At 47.4% G+C, this 19,288-nt stretch overlaps 1 protein-coding gene across 1 annotated transcript; it reads right to left on the bottom strand.

Annotated features, from left to right (window-relative positions):
* Positions 1 to 13,994: 13,994 nt before the first annotated feature.
* LOC119107761 (U-scoloptoxin(16)-Er9a) lies at positions 13,995 to 18,146 on the bottom strand. Its single transcript, XM_037231311.1, has 3 exons — positions 18,007 to 18,146; positions 15,234 to 15,357; positions 13,995 to 14,584 (listed from the first exon to the last, which is right to left on the bottom strand). Exons 1-3 carry the CDS (start codon positions 18,098 to 18,100, stop codon positions 14,482 to 14,484), a joined length of 321 nt encoding a protein of 106 aa, XP_037087206.1. The 5' UTR covers positions 18,101 to 18,146; the 3' UTR covers positions 13,995 to 14,481.
* Positions 18,147 to 19,288: the final 1,142 nt, after the last annotated feature.

Here is a 19,288-nt window from a genome sequence, read left to right as displayed (position 1 = left end):
TCACGGCAGGATGCTCTGCGTCTGCCAGGAACGCGGGCCCGAGCTGACAGACGTCACTCTGTTTACTCAGGCGCCTGGATATCACTCCGCTTACTCCCTGCAGAAATAAACAGTCTGACACTGAACATCCTGAAAAAATCTTAGAAGCGAACTGGATAGTGTCAACTCCACCTGGCTTTTTGGCAGCGTTTCGCCGACTGTTACCGCTGTTTGTTTACTATATCCTTTTATTGACTGAGTGGGCGATGGTTGAGTGTGTTGATGCGGGTGTGAGCTCGCATACGTGCGTGCGTGTCTGTTTGTATGGATATTCGTCCTGATCCCATTATGTCACCTGGTGTAATGACGTGTCGCTGGGCCGAGGATCCAAACTGCACGTTGTATATGCCTCGGAGAGACGCGAAACAACACGATGCAGTAGTGGGTGACTTCATGCGTCAGTCAAACGAATCTGGGAGCCCAGTGATATTGATAACCGTCAGCCGTTGTGGGATGAGGGGGGGGGGTCAAATTGCCGAAGGTTTTTCGGGAATGGTTTCCGAATGACGGGGCATAGCCGCGTCAAATTTTGCAAAGCGGTAGACAACTGAATAGCAGATCGTCTGACATGAACAACTTAGATATACCTTGTAAGGACGCTGACATATGACAGGTCAAAGTCAGGTCATGGTTTTAGCGAAGGCAATTTGTGGAGAATCGTTCAATCTGATCCAACAACGGAGTGTTAGACGAAGCCATACATCTCTGAGATGCATTCTTAGACACACAACAATTGGCTGAACGAATAGAATTGACATAGGGACAGGTATGACTGTCAGACCAATGTCAAAACCCACCTGTTTTATTACTCTATGACTTGCTGCATGGGGTATTTTCTGGTGCTCATTTTGAATTATTGATAACAGGAACCGCATGAAACACCTTGCATGAGCCTTGAAGGATCAGAATAGGTCACTGCCATAAAATAACCCGGGTCAACATTTTATTTTTAGGAACGCACTGCCTAGCCCTTCTATGCTCATCTATGTCGCTTATCCGAATGCAAAACTCAAAACATTCTTGTATGATTTTGGTCACTCTGACCTACGAAAGGTCAAATAAGGTCACAGGCCTTAAATGAGCATGTTTTCTTTCGTTTGTAACGCCTATGTAGGCTTCAGGGGCCCTTTGGAGACCAGCCTGGAATTTGACGTTGTTTGACCTCATCTAACCCAAAGGCAATAACTTAGAAATCTCGAACTTTAATCTAAGTGAGTTCACGTGTAGGTTAACACACCCTGTGAATTTAGTGTCTCTAGCTCTCTTGGTTCCTGAGATCTCAGGGGGCGATCAAATTGACCCCCACCCGAGCAAAGGGTATCCAACGGGCGACCCGGGCGCCTGTTGAAACGCAATCGCCGCCATCGTGTCATTGATGTCGGCGCCTCGTTTGTTTGCTTGCAGAGCACGGTTCTGGTCTGTGACGGCATGCCTCGTGTGCCAACGACACCACGGCGAAATTGGATAGGCGAGCAATCGGAAGAGTGACTTTATGACGGGGGGGGGAGGGGTGTGAGTTTTCAGCTAGCTAACTTGTTAAGATGCTACATCAGATTGTAAACAAAAGAAAAGGTCATGCGAGTTTCTTCAACTAGTTTGTATCATGTCATAAGGATTTTATAACATTGTCAACAACTTAGACTCACCGCTGTTACCTCGCAAGGTAAGATAGTGCTTCAGCTATGTGTCATCTGAGGAGATAAATGGGAATCTACAGCAATGTTGCGCACTTTGAGCTGTTCGTGATTGAAGGCATCGGCATCACTGGAAACGGCATCCAGGTTTAAGATTTTCAGTAAACTGGATACCTCTTAGGTCGAAGCTACGACCTGAGCTTCGTAAATGTAAGCTTGAATGTCGATACAAACTTTACGCTTTGCGTTCGAACGGCGGCAGAGCACACACTTGATTGGGTAGAGACCTTGGATGGCAACTTAAATATCATATAAAACGTTCTAAAACCCGCGGTACACGTAACAATATCTCCAGCAAATGGATCGGGCCAGTAAGGTCAAATTCGATAGAAGACCTGAATAGCGCAAGCTTTTTTGGTTGGCACGGAATGTAAGCCTGCTGGTCGCGCGTGCAAAGCAATTTTAAACCCACTAGAAAATCAAAATCAGCACATTAATTTACCTTACATAGGGGCGCAGTCTCAAACAGTGAGCCCCTGTCAATAGAGGTTAACAGCGATCAGTGATCTCGGTGAATTTGGAAAAAGCAGCGTCATGTAAACGAAACAATAATTTCCAGCCCGTAGCTATTTCCGTGCGATCATAGGCTGCATTATCTGTCATTGATTAAGGGTTGCTAAGGGTCGACTTTGAGTGCGTGCAAATCAAGTGGACACTACGCACTTCCTGCATCGAGCCTTAAAGGTCAAACTATTGTTAGATCTTTAAGCAGAAAGGACTGCTGTAGACAACACACATTCTCTGTGAAGTAAATATGCTCCTTGATACGTCATTGTCTGATTACGTAATCGTGCCTTGCACAGCACTGAGAGCTGATTAACGGCCGTTATATCTGGAAATCGTGCTCACGAACGCCAGATATGAACGACTCGACCGATGTATTTTTCTCGGCCTTGATCGCCGCATGGCTGATGGAATGACAGGACTTGAATGATGTTATTCTGACGTCATGAATACCTAGGTGGCCTTTGCATGCTCTTCAGGAAATACTTTCCCCATTTTTGCGGGCGTGTGGCTCAGAAACTAAAGAGCTTTAGTTCTTAAGCAGGAGAGGGTTGTGGACTGCCCCAAAAAGTCCTCAAGATGGCTATTTCAGTTCAAACCCCCCGTATAAATGTGGAACACTCCCTTTAATCTGTCTGCTGCCATGCAATACATCCTGAACAACTTTAGATCGCTCCTGAACCAATAACTTGTGTTACCTACATAGATTAACACGGTCCACGCGTGCGCGAGACACCGCCAGGAAAAATACTCTAGTTTCTACCCGTGGCATGCCACTGAACTGACGACGGATGGTCGCAAATAGACAGCGCAGCTGATGCACCTTTAAAACCCAATAACCAGCCAACGAACTAACGACGCTCACTGAAGCACAGGACTTCACAGCAGCTCTGCCTTGGTTGTTTGAATCCACCCGAGGCATGCATGCAAGTCACGACCGCATCGTTCAGTGATTGGACGCTCGGATGTGTACGTAGTACGAGCTCGGCCGCGCGGGCATCTGCTGACAGCGGGTAAACGCCGTGCCCGCGACGCGACGCTACTTAACATGCAGAAGGCACGGTATTGGCGTAAACATGCGCAGCTCCTTCTTTCCTCAGATCCATGTCTCAGGGAACTGCGGTGTCGTTCTGTGCAAAAAAACAAACTCGCTGTTAATCTACACTTGTAACTGGAGGCCTTCTTTTAAATTCTCAGGTTTACCTCCCGGCACGTGCTGCATAAGCACGTTCGAAAATTTTCAGCTGCGATCTTTTTTGCAGCGGCTGCCATAAGCAGGTGACCCAAGAAATGTCATATGTTTATTAGGGTGTGTCATCAGTAACAAAACCAAGTGAGACAAAGAAATTCTGTGGCGCAAGAGTCCAAAAGTACATAGCATAGCAAAAGTTCTTCCCAAAAACTTAAATTCGTGAGGCGCGAGTCGATCGAAATATCGCCGTAAACCAACGCCGGGCGTTGCAGTCACCCGTTGCTGGGCGGTGTCCGTCGCCGCAGGTAACACCAAGCCGTGGGCGGCAGGCGACACAAAATACTTTTGCGTATAGAAATGTTGCTACCGAGCGCTCCTTAAGCCGTTGTACGAGAATGTCCCGGTCTAAGGCCTAATATGCGGATCAGACATTGCCCGATTGATCGCCATTTGGCGGAAACTTTATGTGCTGTGGAGTATTAGCTCGTACGAGTGTGCTGGTTAATATTGCTTTGGACTTTCACTTCCCTAAGACAGCTAGCGTGATGCAAACAAAACTATGCATAGCATATGACTCAGAATAAATTGTCTGGTGTACAACTTAATACATACAGCAAGCTCTGAAGCCTGTACCACGAACGTAGAGGTGGGCGCGCGGTAAGGTGACCCCATGCACATCTTGCTCTGTGCCGAGCCTGTGTATTCGATGCACCGGCCCAAACAGCAACTAATCACAGACTGGAGACCCAAAACGCGTGGTGGCAGAGATCGCACAGTAGCAGAAATACCGTCGCAGCTGGGCTCCACATATTGCCGAAGCTTCAGCTCCAGCCGCAGACGTCCTCGGCAGTGCGGCGCTGCATCGCACTCCTAGTGTGAACCAGATAGGCAAGATGGTCAGCGGTGCCTGCACTTTGTTCGGCAGCATGCAGTCGCTGAGGTCTCCCAGCAGAGGCCGCGTGACTGGTCCGTGCCAGGGAATCAGTTTGGTGTGCCTCACGGCATCGAAGCTTACCGCTGAGATGGCGAAGACCCTGGCCTGAAGAAGACCCTCGGCTTGCTGCTCACGAGCGGCGCTACGATCGGATTCGCCTGTTCGCGGACCATGCGGTTCTCATCCCACACCATGTCCAGCAGCAGCTGTTCCGGACGGACTCAGTACCCGCTACGCTGGAGGACTATGTGTACTGCAGCAGGTCGCGGAGCACCGCGATGCTCCGGAACAAGCTGTATAAGTCAAAGGTGCAGCCGCTGTTTTGCCAGATGGCGGACCATACCGGCACATAGTGGCCGACCATGCACTGGACGAGGTCCTTGAGAGCGCTGATGGAGATCTCGGTAGAGAAGTGAACTAGGAGCAGGCGGGCGGCCAGTGTCAACCATCTGAAAACAAAAGCGAATATGTTGGAACTATTTGCTAAGAACTGAGCATTAGATCATGCAAAAATTACTGTGCCCCTTTAGCGTATGTAATTATGCCAAAACCCAGCGTCCTTAAATGTGACGTAATACAAAACAACAAATATGCTAGTAAGCATGAACCAACCAGCAAATGATGCGACATAACACGGCACAAGGTATGATAATAAGTGAATACTCAACAGTGAGCACACGAAATATCAATTGATACTTGATGAACTTTAAACCCTCATTGGTATACATTCAAGGCTAATGCGTTTTCATATTCACCTGGCATGGTTCGATGGTCCGATTCGCCGCTGGGCCGCCACATTTCAGACAGAGCTGCTTTGAACGGCGGAGGCCGGAAGTTACAGCAGCTGCTGGTTGGTGCTCAGCTGCTGAATCAGTTCGGCCGGCAGGTTTGGCACGGGCTCCGACCTAGGCTTGAATGCCACAACGTCCCTCTCCTAGGCCTCTCCAGCACAGGTCTTGCCGATGGGTCCAGCACAAATTTCGATCCCGTGGTCGTGCCATCCAGGCAGATGGAGGAGGTTCAGATTGTTGCCGTGCAGCTGGCAGGTGAACCAGCGTGCGGGTGACTCGGTGGCCAGCTCAAACAGTCGGAACACGTCGCCTACCGTATCGGTGATGACGACCGTGCCATCGCAGCCGAGCACATTGATGCAACCATCGCACTGCGGGCTCACGGAGTGTAGCTCGTTGAACAAGTGCAGAGCGCGGCCGAACTCGGACGTAAAATGAGTCACGTGGCGGTTGCCTGGCTCAGTGATGACAACGACGTGTTTTTCGACGGCATTCGTCTGGCTCCGTGCGGCTCATGCAGTTCCTGCCTTCACGGCCGTCGGAGCAGAGGATGGTCAAGCCAGACTCATGGATTGCTTCAAAATTTTAACGAGCCGTCTCCTTTCTCGCTCTGTTTCTTACGCAGCAGATCTTCTTAGGATCTACGATACTTGAATTCAAATAGCCAGTCTGTCTCTGCTGTCTTGTTGAAAGGCGTTGATTATAGCAACAGCGGCCCGGTTCGAGCCACCGTAGCTGTCAACCGCTAGAGTGGTGTCAGGCAGATCATTAAAGCCATAATCTACAGTGGCAGTGGTCTCAACCGGAACGAACGATCGGTGTCGTCGCCACCTTCTACCATGTATAAAACCGTGTAAGAATCCGTGCTCTGGGTTGATTCGCCAGTGCTAAGATCACTTTGTCCCGGAGCAGACTCGGGGTCAGCACTAGCAGCCAGCGCTGGCTCAGCAGGCGGCGAGGGCTCAGCAGCTGGCGGGGAAGGCGACTCAGGTACAGCAGCAGACATGGCCTCACTGACGGCCGAGCCACGACGCCCCGGAAGTTGTCTGGCCATCGGGGTAAGCTTTCGGTGCCTGCAGTGGCCCTTCATGGCAGCCTCCTCCTGAGACACTGTGCAGGCAGCTGGGCATGGAAAGCTACACTGAAGCTTGCACTTGAATTTCGCGACATCGAGAAGCTTGTTGAATTTTGCGGTGGCCGCATCGCTGTCTCACTCTCTTTTTTTGATTTCTTACTGATGGCTCTGTTGAGATGATATCAATCCCTCTCGATCAACTTTTTCACGTATTTTAGATCATGAACAGTGATCGCTTCGTTGGTCCACAGTTCCCTGATTTCTACCGTCGCGGTCTTGAAAATGGTATAAGTTGGATTTCTCTTCGATTCGCTCAGCCACCTGATGTAGCTCAAGGCTTTCCCGTAGTCGGTAGTTGGTGGTCGGACAGTGGAGCCGGGTGGCCTACCACAGAATGTTTTCTGCGCGCCCGTGTAGCCTTCGGCATGCGTATGCAGGTAATTGCTTGAAAGAAATGTTTCAGTACCAGCAAAAGTAAACTAATAAACCCATATCTCCCACGCAGAAAAGCACATAAATTGCAAATCAACATCATAATGATGCGTTAGCAATAACAAACTTGAACCTAACCTAGTCTGCTAGAGCATTCTCATAACTGCACAGCATTGGGTTTTACGAAACATTAATGTTTCTTGCTAAAAGGTCAGCTTTAATGCTGTTTGGCAATGCTTTGCTGGTGCTTTTCATGACGTCTATTTCATACTTAATCCATCAAGTACCAGTAGTATGGAAAGTGGCAGCTTTGAAGCGTGTTGGATTCTGCTTCCAGTGCGCAAAATAGGTGGCGCTAGTATCGAATATGGTTGTCTTGGCTTGTCAAAGAAAAACTGCTTTCGACCCACGAATATTAGCATTGGTACGGTGCGACAGACCCGAAAGTTTGTCATTGATCCATGTGTCAAGGAAAAAAATTGTTTCAGCTGGTTCCAAGAGATTCACTCTCTCGATGACACACCCTAATGTTTATGTTTATGATGTGGCTGCTCTGAACATGAGCCACAGCAACGTAGCAAATAGCAAGGATGGTATAACGTGCCGACAAAAATGTATTTTTTCAAACAAAGCTTGATACCAAGGATGGTTTTGACGACAAATTTTAGTAACGGACTCGAGAAAACAGTACAGCGCACGCCGTACAACCTAACATGTGGCCTACATAAAAATATATGATGCCACTATGGTAACACATTTCTTCACGCAACACAAAGAAACCTTTCCGTAAAAACCCTTTACGGTACTATGAAATCTTTTTAGGTTTTATTCCAACACGGCAAAAACATCATATGATTTTTAGTTGGTCGCCCGACTTGGTGACAGATCGGTGACCAATCAGTTTAGTTCCTATGACTAGGCCGGTGGGCCGATTCTCTGTTTTTACCAGCGACTCTCAGTGCCCCAGCTAGACAGAATAAAATGCTGAAAAAGATCCTGTTTTGTGGATTAATCAGGTTGCAGGGTAATATCTTCAATCGTTTAGATGCTTCTTAGATGAGGTGGGCGGTGACTTGCAATGCACTGCTACTTTGGAAGCGAACTCGCATCGCAGTTTCATGAATACCTACCGAGAGTTTAATTTTGGGGCCTTGACCTGAATTGGTGGAACCGCCATTCAGCATCCCGTCTTCAGCGACGAGAAGCAGTGGCAGTTCGAGTTAAGTCGGCGATATGATGCGACCGAGGTAGAAATTGACCTGTGATTATCCCGACCTCCTTTTCAAGATACAGAAAAGGCTGTAGACTCACTGACACTGCAGCAAGCCGCCAGCCTTCCTCCCTTTGAAAGGAGCCGTGGGCTTGGTATTGGAGGCTAATGGCACTCTACGGGAACGGGAATATCAGAGGATGACAATTGTTCTTAAGTGCCAATTTATGCCATTCTTGCTTTTTTCCTGATAAAGCACGGTTACCAGTCACGTAGATATGTACAGGGGTGTGCCTAGTTTCCTACTTGGGGGTCCAGCCCCCGCCCCCTTCTCCAAGTTTGTGAGGAGGTGTGCCAATCTGAACGATAGCAATATTTTGATTTGCAGATGTTATAAAATTATACTGCTCATTCCCTCAGTTTGTCTTCAACAACTATTTCCCTGCTTGAAATGCAAGCATTTAATTAATGTTGTGATAGCCTTTAAACAACAATTATTTCCAGATCGTCCCTTTTGCTAGTGTTGATCTATATTGCTGAAAATTTGTATGATACGTCGGCGATGTAGGCAATGGCAATGCAATGAAAAGTGAGGAGTGGGCTGGTGTGAAAAACGTAGGCAATGAGGAGAGAGAGGTGGGAGTGAATGTGTGGGATGTGGGGGGGAGGGGGGGGAGAGGAGTGAGTAAAGGCTCCATTGTCATCGTTCCTTTATCAAGAGGTCCACGACAAGTAGCAGGATGTTTTGTGGGATTGTGTTCCACTTATCATAGGAGTTCAGTTGATGATTGGCGTCTGATATCTCTGCGGAGAATGTTGGCTATTTGCTGGTAAAGCATCCCCACTGGAAGAGGAAAGGTACGGAAGTGAGTCATTCCGCGGTGTTCATTCATATGCATATTTTTTACATTTGTAATCATGACATATGTATGGATGCAAATGTGATATGTTTCATCATTTGTTTTCCGCCATTAAAATGAAATTTTCCCGACGGAGCGTCTGAATATAATTATTGCAGATATGAAAAGAAGTGTTTTGCCTTTGTATGGGCTTTTAGACAGCGTTTGTATGGACTTTTTCGGTGCAGTCTACAGCCCTGCTCTTCTTAAGACCTAAGCCTCTCTAAATTTATGTTAGATATACGCCCGCGAGGAATTGCAACCTATTTCGGGGAGGCTTCTTCCAGGTCGCCCTGACGTACATGAGGACATAGAAGCGTCATTGAAATCCTACTATTCTATTAGCCATACAGTGATCAACGGCAACAAAATATAAGTGTCGAGGTGTTCATATCTGGTGCTCGTGAGCGTGATTTGCAAATATAACGGCCGCTAATTGGCTCTCAATCAGTGTTGCGCAAGGTACGATGGCGCAATCAAACAACGACGACGATTGGCATTATAAGGTGATGCAAATTATTCTTGGATACACGGTCTTTGCTTCTACTTTGGGATTCATTTGTTCTGCCATACATACATCATTGCTGCCTTGTATGGGGTTTCACATTCTCAGCTTACACGAACAAAATTAGCCTGCTGCAGAAGCATATAATCAGCATTGTTGCTAATTCACACAGAATGGCGCTTTATGATTCCAATTTAGAAGGCCTAAAGCACTTAAAACTAGGGACATTGCAAAACAGTAGCTAATCTCTCGTATGCATGGAAAGCACTTTGAACGTGCCCCTGACATGAATGCCCTGAATGCTAGCAGATATTCCAAGAAAAACCATAAGAAGTAGACATGGCTTTAATGAAATTCCCCGAAAAACTCTGTGGTCGTGTTATGTCAACGTGGATCGGCCCTCATCTCTGGAATTCCAGTGTATCACCTGAAATACCAATAGCACATACTTTTAATGCAACAAAAGCTGCATGAGAAGGCCCACAAAAGATTATATTCTTGAAAGGTACAATTCTTCGTCATACATTTGATGGGTCATGTGGCTGTGTGTGCGTATATATATATATATATATATATATATATATATATATATATATATATATATATATATATATATATATATATATATACATATATATATATATATATATATATATATATATATATATATATGTGTGTGTGTGTGTGTGTGTGTGTGTGTGTGTGTGTGTGCGTGTGTGTGTGTGCGTGTGTATGTGTGTGTGTGAGCGTGTGTGCGTGTGTGTATGTACGTATGTGTGTGTGTGTGTGTGTGTGTGTGTGTGTGTGTTTGTGTGTGTGTGTGTGTGTGTGTTGTGTGTGTGTGTGTGTGTGTGTGTGTGTGTGCGTGTGTGTGTGTGTACGCGCGCCCGCGCGAGGGTATGCGTGCGTGCCTAACTCTACTGTGTATGTTTTCACCCCGTAAATGACGCCTCCGTCTTTAGATTGCCCACCTGCAAAAAGTTTGTTTAGTCCGGTGGGTGGCCGAAGCTGGAGCCTTGGACATGCATGCCTCGGACCATACCTTGGACTCTCCCAGCCTGTCTGAATGTCATACTGATATCGTGAGTGACTTATCTTCCCTGGCAGGCGTTAGCGTCCAGTTGTAAGCTGCCTTTGGCTACGACCATTTTTCCCTCATTTGCTTACTTCTGCTTATGACAAACATAACCTGTTGGTGGGTGGCGGTTAGAAAAAGAATGTGCGAAACCATGCCGTGTGGAGTCATGGGAGGAACAGGGGCATTCCTTGTTCAATTGTGGGTGCAATAGTGTGTAGTCGTATCTGTTTTGAGCTTACACTTGCCATGGAGGGCTTCGTAGTGTAACTGTGTCAGCCGACCGCGCGCGGTCCGCGGAATCATCGCTTGCCGCCTGCCACCACCGCCAGCCGTGGATCGTCTTGATGTGCTAGTAACAAGCCGTCGCTTTTTTGAAACCAGAAACGCTTGGGCCACGTTGTTTGTGTCAAAACACGTTCGGTGGATGCCCCAGGGGCCAATAAATATTTCAGCGCGACGACGTGATATGCCGGGCTGATATTATCACAGAATGTTTGGGAGGATCCGCATCGCCCAAGCTGTAAGGGCGAGTATGTTGCTCAGGGAAAACTAGCAGCCTGATGTGAAGCTAATGACAAATTTCAATGCAGCTTAGTTGTTGGGACATGGCGAAAGGCATCCACCAAGCAACGTATGTCGCGCCACGCTTGGAACATGCCTACGTTTGATGGAGAGTTTGATGTCGGTTGGGGTAGAGCCCGAAGCGCACACACATTTCTCTTGAGGGGACATGACCTAAAGGAGACCTGCATATTGGACGTCATCCCATTGCTGCCTGCCAACTGTTCTAATTCTGCCATGTAATCAGCTGTCCTGGCTATCGCGGCCTTCGTTGACCGATCGGCGACAGGCTGTTTGGTGATAGCGCTATTGGTCATGAACTTCACTACCATTTGAGTCGTATGGTATCGCGTTACCATGCTGGCGACAATTTTGCATGCAGAAATTTGGTCGGCGACAAAAAATTCGCTTGCCACCCCTGGCAAATAGTTTCTTCTTAGTGTATGCCATTTTTTAACGACGCGGGATTGGTTAAATTAGAAGCAATTTCCTAGGCAAAGTTTTCCGACGGACAAAAATTAAGATTACCATGAAATGCATTGTTTACTTTTATATTTAACGCTCTTTTCACTAGTTACAACATTCAACCATCACTTTTTGAATTTTAAGCGGATTTGAACCTGATCTGACCCAACGTGCGACAGTGAGCTGTAAGCTCTGCCCTGCCCAGTAGAAACGTAGGCAGATGCACAGGAAAGACATCTTCTCGATGGTGATTGGCCCGCATGCCGTGCGTGATGGAAGGTAGCATTACTAAGAACAGTGGGATCAACAGAAGTTTTGGCCCTATGCACCCATCAGTGCTGTCGAAGCTGTGCTGTGACAGCACTGGAGAGTCCGCATGGCCGAAACGTCTGTGGATCTCTTCTTCTCATCAGAGCTACTTACCACTCCAAACGGTATACCGGCCGACAAATACGAAGGAACCCCCCAAAATGTCATTCGCCATCATCCATTGGGCTATCCGAACACTCCATAAAACCGTATTGGACTGGATGTGTGTGCTGTTTGTGAAAAGCCCGAAGGACAGCAGCATGAAGGAAGGCATCAATCTCCGAGGTAATAATGCTCAGCGGGTTGTGTCGAGCGTTCTTTGGCAGAGCCAGGATTCCTTTGATTGTGCAAAAAGCCCGAACGCATGTGTTCTGATGGACCTCTGCTGTCATGGGCTGCTCCAATGTTTTTGGCTTAACACGCGCTTGGGTAGGGGGGTCAAACTGACCCCCCCCCCCGAAGTTTTTTCCAGAATGGGTTGCGAACAGCGTGGCGTAGCTGCGCCAAATTTTGCATGCCGGTAGATAATTTAATAGCGGATCGTTTGGCACAAAACATTCAGATGTACCTTGTAAGGTCGCTGACCTATGGCATGTCAAAATCAGGCCATGTATTCAGCAAAGGCATTTCTAGGAAATCGTCTAATCTGATACAATAACGAAGAGTTTGACGAAGCCATACATCTCTGAGATGCTTTCTTAAGCATCACAAATATTGAAAAAGCAAATTACGTTGACCTAAGGTCAGGTGTGAAGGTTAGACCAAGGTCAAAACCAACTTGGTTTATTACTCTAGGGCTTGCTCTATGGGATGGTTTGTGGCGCTCATTTTGAATTTATTGACAACAGGAACCGCATTATAATCTTCCATTGACTTCTTGAGGTCAGAACAGGTCATTGACCTATAACGCCCCGGGTCGACGTTTTGTTTTAAGAGCATACTGCCTAGCGTACTCTTTGTCGCTTATTCAAATGCAAAACTCAAAGCAGTCTTGTATGATTTTGTTCACCATGACTTTCAAAAAGTCAAACAAGGTCACTGACCTCAAATGGGCTTGTGACCTTTTGCTTAGAAACAGTTGCCTAGGTTCTGGGGGCACATAAGAGACCAACCTGGGTTTTGACCTTGTTCGACCTTGTTTGACCTGAAAGTCATGTCCAAGGAAACTCAAAATTTGACCTAAGTGAGTTCACGTACAGGTCAAGACACCCTGTAAATTTTATGTCTTTAGCTTTCTTAGTTCCTGAGATCTAAGGGGGGCGGGGTCAAATTGACCATCCACACCCGAGCGAAGGGTACTTGACCGGCCACCCGGGCGCGTGATAATCCAAGAAACAGGCCAAGAGCTATCTCATAGATATGACAGTAGGATTAGCATTATTCCTCGGAGAAAAGCCAGGAGATTGTAGATATAGTTGGGTAGATATTTCGGCAACATGCTTTATCGAACAATAGCAAAAGTGACTTGAAAATTGCCTACCGATGATCCTACTCGATTTTTTAGGCACACCTGAACGCCTGCGAGACGCCAAAAACAAAAAGGGGAATATCCCTTTCGGTGACTATTTTTTGGCAAAACACGCGCAGGCTGAAATCAAGGGAGATGTGGACTTTTTATGTCCCTTTTAGAGCTCAAAGTCATCTACAGAACACAGGACCACCCAGACAGGAAAATAGGTGAATCTATTCTTATAAAAGTCGGCGACCAAATCCTGCCATACAGGGCTCACCATGGCCGGTTCCGCGAAAGTGATATGTCCTTGATGTGTGATGCATGCCTCCTTAAAATAATTGACATGTCTGATTCCTGTCGCGTGATGTGCGATAGCTGTTCATTTAACATCGCTTGCATGTATCAATGATGCGCGACATGTGGTGCCTGTTTACCTCAATTCGCTTGCATGTTTGAATGAAGCATGATGCGCGAGGCCTATTTGCGTTAATTCGTTTGCGATGTACACGTATGTTCGCGCATTCTAATTCTGAGATAGGCACTGTATCGTGGTAATGGCTGGCAATCGCTGCTTGGTTAATCCCCTGAATGTTGATGTCTTGTAAAAATTGTGGCTTGCTGTTTCAAAAAAAGGACACAAATATCGAGTAGGATCATCGGCAAGGAACTTTGAGCTCGCTTTCGCTATTGTTTCGATAAAGACATGTTGCCGAACTATCAGTCCAACTATGTCTCCATCGTCCTGGCTTTTCTCTGAGGAATAAGGCTAATACTTCTGTCTTATCTACGTGAACGATGTTTCTCGCTAATACACTGAACAACTTACAAGAGCCTATCTCCTCAAAATGCGCACTACTCAGAATCAGTTGTCTTGGTATTTCAAGTCACCTCTTTACTCCCTCGAGCCATTACAACAGCGCAGGCAACAAGCAAATGAGCATAAAAGGAACGCGCTATATGCACTGTGGTGAACAGCGAACAACACGACAGAAACTGGTTCTCGATGTGTTTTGACCAGCTACAGCCTTCGCGTGTCATTGAACCGCTTGGGCATCCGCCTCGCGTCCGTGGGGCACATCGTGGGCTGGCTTTGAACGTCACGGCACGACAGCGCTCTTAATAAAACGAGATAAAGCAAACACCACGATATACCGATGGATGCATAAGGTCAGCAGCACGCCACCATCCACGTCACTGCGGTCAGTTCTGGGGCGCCGACGCGCTGTGTAAACCACAGGAAATCCCAGTGTACTCGTTCAGATCTCAACACCGCAACAACATCCGGGAGGCTTCGTCGGAATCGGCCAGGCCCGTCGTGTGTGGGCAGGCAGTGCACGGCTTCACGAGCATTTAGGGTACGGGCAGCAGTCCGGGTACGTCAGGTTCAGGCTCTTGTCCGGGGTCACCAGCTTACAAGATGGCCCGGCGCCGACGCTGCCGCACCTGCCGGGCAGAAGCGTGCCGTGGAGTAAAAGCTATGTGTTGTCTTGGTCGTTGTTAGATGAAGATTCGACCTGTGATGCCTCGGCAACGGATGACATCGCACCAACGTTGACGGCTGTGCCCATCGAATGCTAGGGTGTCCGATGTTAGGACTAAAAAGCAACCACCTAAAGGGACTCGAAAACACCTTGCCAACGGTCGGGGAATCGGAGGCAGGCACGCAGACCAGCCGATCCACACACAAACACCGATCCCAAATGTTTGACGTGCCAGCTTTGTGATATGTTTTGGGGGTGACCATAGAACAGCGGCCACCTAACGATTGTGGAGAGGAGAAGAATGCCCTTTATAAGCAGCCCAGCGATTTTGTCAGCACATTTTGTGCGTGGGTCTTAGCGTTTGTGGAAGCTGTCATAGCCTTTCTCCCATCACGCCAAAGAGACATTACTCATGCTCACACTGCGCCAATAAGCACAAGCACTGTGATCCGCTATCCCATGCCTCGGGTCGTGAAATATGAAAGTGGGGTATCCGCCGGACTGGTGTCGCCTGTTGCTGAGGCTGAAACCACGCGTGCGTGCATTCCAACACCCCGTGGGCTTTCGCGATGGTGTCGGTCAAGTCAAATCGCGATCGCAGCCCTACGTACCCATGGCGTTCGATAAGAGTGGCTCCTTGGCAGAAACCTTTCTCGCAGACATCGTCTTCAGGCCATGACGAACCACTCGCAAAGAACTGGTTCTTTGTGGAAACCCAGCACTCGTTCTCATGACCTGCAACATATACAGACGATGTGGAAATAGTATATATCCATTGCGAGGAGTGACACTAAAATGTCAGCATTTTCATCTTCCAATCCTTTTCAAATGAACACTCATAGCAGGTCACATAAGAAATGCAACGATGTGATCCAAGCTTTAGTGAAGCGATTAAATCTCAGCGCAAAAATGATTGTGCAAAAGCAGCCAGCTTTGTTCTCACAGTCTGTTTATCTGATTACCTTGAAATCTTCACCATTCGGTACAGCACAGCTGATTGTCCACTGCAGCTACAAAATAGTATATACAGGATCAGGATCAGGTACTAAAGGTATTCTGAGATACTGCATTAGGAGACACGACGAATGAATGACCAAATTCCATTAACTCAGCATCATGTATGAAGGTCAGACCAAGGTCAAAACCAACCCGCTTTGGTACCCTAGGCTTTGCTGCATGGGATAGTTTCTGGTATTTATTTTGAATTTATTGTTAACAAAACCGCATTATACATCTTCCATAAACTTCTTAAAGGTCAGAATAGGTAACTGACCTAAAATGACCCACTTCAAAATTTTGTATTGAGGAACATACTGCCTGACATAATCGTTGTCGCTTACTCAGATGTAAAACTCAAAGGAGTATTGCATGATTTTGGTCACCATGACCTTCAACAGGTCAAACAAGGTTACTGGCCTTAAATGAGCATCTGACGTTTTGTTTAGAACAGGTATCTAGGTTCTGGGGACACTTAAAAGACCAACTTGGAGTTTGATCTTGTTTGACCTTATTTGACCCGAAGGTCATGACCTAGGAGCTCCAAACTTTGACTAAGTGAGTTAGCGTGCGGCCAATACACGCTGTGAAGTTGGTGTCTCTACCTCTCTTAGTCAACTGAATCCCACCTGACCGAATGCTATCCAGCCGGCTACCCGAGCGCGTGTTAGTGGCATTGCATGAAACAAGCATCTTCTTGTCACTTTTCAGTAAATACCAAAACGTCGAAGAAACAGTTCAAAACTTATATAAAACTCTTAAGTGGATTAATCTATTGTGAAAACGGTTAATGTTGACATTTTGTTTGCATGACCTCAGCAATCGTCACCACTGGAAGTTACATTGTTTAATATACACGAAAATGATGGCCTTTCACCCGACTTGGCGTCACATATTATGCACTCTAAAGCTAAAGCACAGCGAGAAGTAGAGGTTTTGCGCCGATCAGTGCGGCAGATTCTGAGACATGAGTTGCCGACCATTGAGAGTGAAAATTTTTCGTTGCGTGTTGAACATGTTTGACCCGGGCTCAACTGCAGGGCCTTCTCCTTGGGTCGGCTGCTCTTGGACTGAGCCCGCTCTGCCGAGAGGATGGCATCCACACAATGAGTTCAGATTTTACGGCGGCGTGGAGAGAGCTGACGGCGGCGTCGCCCGGGATGCAGGGTGCGGTCCCAGCGACACGTGACTACCAGCATCCCAGGGACGCTGGAGCTGCTGCGGAAGGGGAAGGCAGCCTGGGACGACTACCTTAGATCACGTGCAGGAAACTGCTCGGGACGGAAGAACGTCAGGAGCGATGTCAAGAACCGTGTCATCCTCGACAATCTCCTTCAAAACTCTCAGCAACTTGGGCAGAAAGGCTGCCTCGGCTTCAGCAGGCCCCGGAGCACCCTTACTAGTCCTCCAGCAGGAGGAGCCACTACGGTGATGCGCCTTTCGGTTAGACCCTGATAAGATCCTGATCCTGATAGACATGATCTTGATATGTCTGGTGATGGTGATACCACAGAGATCTGGCCGGAGTCGGCCGACAATCTGCCACCCCGTCGGCCACGCACGCTATTGCGCTCATTCGTCTTACGCGACTGCGTGACTTGGATTTTGTACTTAAAACACAAAGTGCTCTCTCCTTGGTGCTGCATCTGACGAGATTGTCCAGGAATCCTTCAACATGGAGTTCTGGCAGCAAAAGCAGGAGAAAGTGAAGCAATGCTCATATCGTCTTTTCTGAATGATTTTGTCCGTTGTACAGCACATTTGATGTTAAACAATGTCCAACGGACAATGGACAACGGTTCCGTAATCGCTGCGACCTTGCTTACACCAAGTGAAACATTAACATGCGTGTTGACGTCACGTGAGGACACGCGTGAAAATACGATATAAATGCAACTATTAGCCCCTTCCGAGAAAATAGCAATGGTGAACATGTAGAGAACATAATAATGGGCATGTATTGCAATCACCAGCAACACATGATGACTTAAGATTAAGTATTTTTTTATTGGAAGATCCTAATTTTATAAACTTTGTTATACTGACATCTCCCACAATCTTATCCTCAAGGTCGTTAGTAAATTTTGCATGTGCAGTACCCGTGCAATCTACATTGACAAGATATGGGGATAGGGGCTGTTCTGCGACGCATGGAATTACCTGTGAATAACACCACGGGTCAGGCGCTGCCTGCGCAGAATTAAAGCTTTCTGAGCTCCGGGTGCTTCCGTGCCGCCCAAGTTACCGTCTTCAAAGACGCTGGCCACACCAGCAGCAATCGCACAGGTCTGAAGCTACCGAACGTCCGCCAACATTGCGCCGAACACCCACATGCTGGAAGAAGGCACGACGCGTCCCTTGCGTTCCAAACGCCCCCGCTGTTCTCACCTGGCCTGACCGCCACTTGCTCCATGGTGACGTAGCCCAAGCCGAGCGACGCACAGGCCAGCAGGGTGAAGATGAGCAGCGGTGAGACTCCCATGGTGAGTGCTCGGTCGGACCGTCCCAGATACAATGATGCTGCCGGGGCAGGGATGTCTGCTCAAGTAGAGCGCCTACCGCGGTCGTGACGTCACGTGACCTTTTGTTAGTGTTCGCATCCGCCGCCAGAGGCGCGAACGTTGGGAACCTAGAGACGGGTTGGTGTTGAAGTACGGATGCAAGAGCGTTGGCAAAGCGGCTGTGATGCCCCCTCCTCCTGCCTCGCTCCTTGGGCGCGAGGCTTGGTAGCAGTATTCCGGTAATGGGAGAGTAGGAAAAGATGAATCAGTGTTACGCTGAGCTCGCTTTTGCTATAACTACTCAGAATGGGATAACGATTCTTATATCTACAGACAGCTATGTTATTAATCTTCCGCTTCATATGCAACAGTTAAATTCACTAAGTGCACGTCTTCGTTTTTTGTAACTTACTTTTGAATGAACCGCTTTTAACACGCATCCGGGTGGCCGCTTAGAAAACCTTCGCTCGGGTGAGGATCAATTTGACCCCCTGAAAGCTCGAGAACTATGAGAGCTAGAGACACCAAATTCCCATGGTATGTTGACCTGTACGTGAACTCACTTAGGTCAGCTATTGAGGTTCCTAGGTCATGACCTTTATGCCAAATAAGGTCATGCAAGGTCAAATTCCAGGTTGGTCTCCAAAGTGCCCCCGGAACCTAGATACCTGTTTCTAAGCAAAAGGTCAAATGCTTATATAAGACCAGTGGCCTTGTTTGAACTGTTGAGGGTCATGGTGGCCGAAACCATACGAGACTGCTCTGAGTGTTGTATTTCAATAATCGACAAACTTTACGCTAGGCAGTATGCTCCTAAAAACGAACTTTTGACCTGGGCCATTTCAGGTCAATGGCCTATTTTGACCTCTAAGAGGTCTATGGAAGATGTAAAATGCGGTTTTTGCTGTCGATAAATTCGAAATAAACACAAAACTATCCATTGCAGCAAGCCATGGAGTGCTAAAACAGGATGGCTTTGACTTTAGTCTGACCTTCATACCTGACCTTAGGTCAATGCAATTTGCTCATTCAGTTGTTGTGTTGTCTACGAAAGCATTTCAGATATGTATGGCCGCTTCTAACGCTCCGTTGTTGCATCGCATTGAACGATTCCCTAGAAACTGACTTCGTTGAAACCATGACCTAACCTTGACCTGCCATAGGTCAGT

The sequence above is a fragment of the Pollicipes pollicipes genome, unplaced genomic scaffold, assembly GCF_011947565.3.
Source record: "Pollicipes pollicipes isolate AB1234 unplaced genomic scaffold, Ppol_2.1 Scaffold_6686;HRSCAF=7923_pilon_pilon_pilon, whole genome shotgun sequence".
NCBI classification, from domain to species: Eukaryota; Metazoa; Arthropoda; class Thecostraca; order Pollicipedomorpha; family Pollicipedidae; genus Pollicipes; species Pollicipes pollicipes.
This window is presented reverse-complemented; position numbering and strand designations above follow the sequence as displayed.

Excerpts from the sequence above, each read along its gene's own strand:
- LOC119107761 (XM_037231311.1), bottom strand. The coding sequence starts at position 18,100 with ATGGGAGTCTCACCGCTGCTCATCTTCACCCTGCTGGCCTGTGCGTCG. Across the intron at positions 15,358-18,006 it reads GCAAGTGGCGGTCAGGCCAG|GTCATGAGAACGAGTGCTGG; the intron begins GTGAGAACAGCG and ends TATATGTTGCAG. Across the intron at positions 14,585-15,233 it reads ACTCTTATCGAACGCCATGG|GTGCGGCAGCGTCGGCGCCG; the intron begins GTACGTAGGGCT and ends TCTGCCCGGCAG.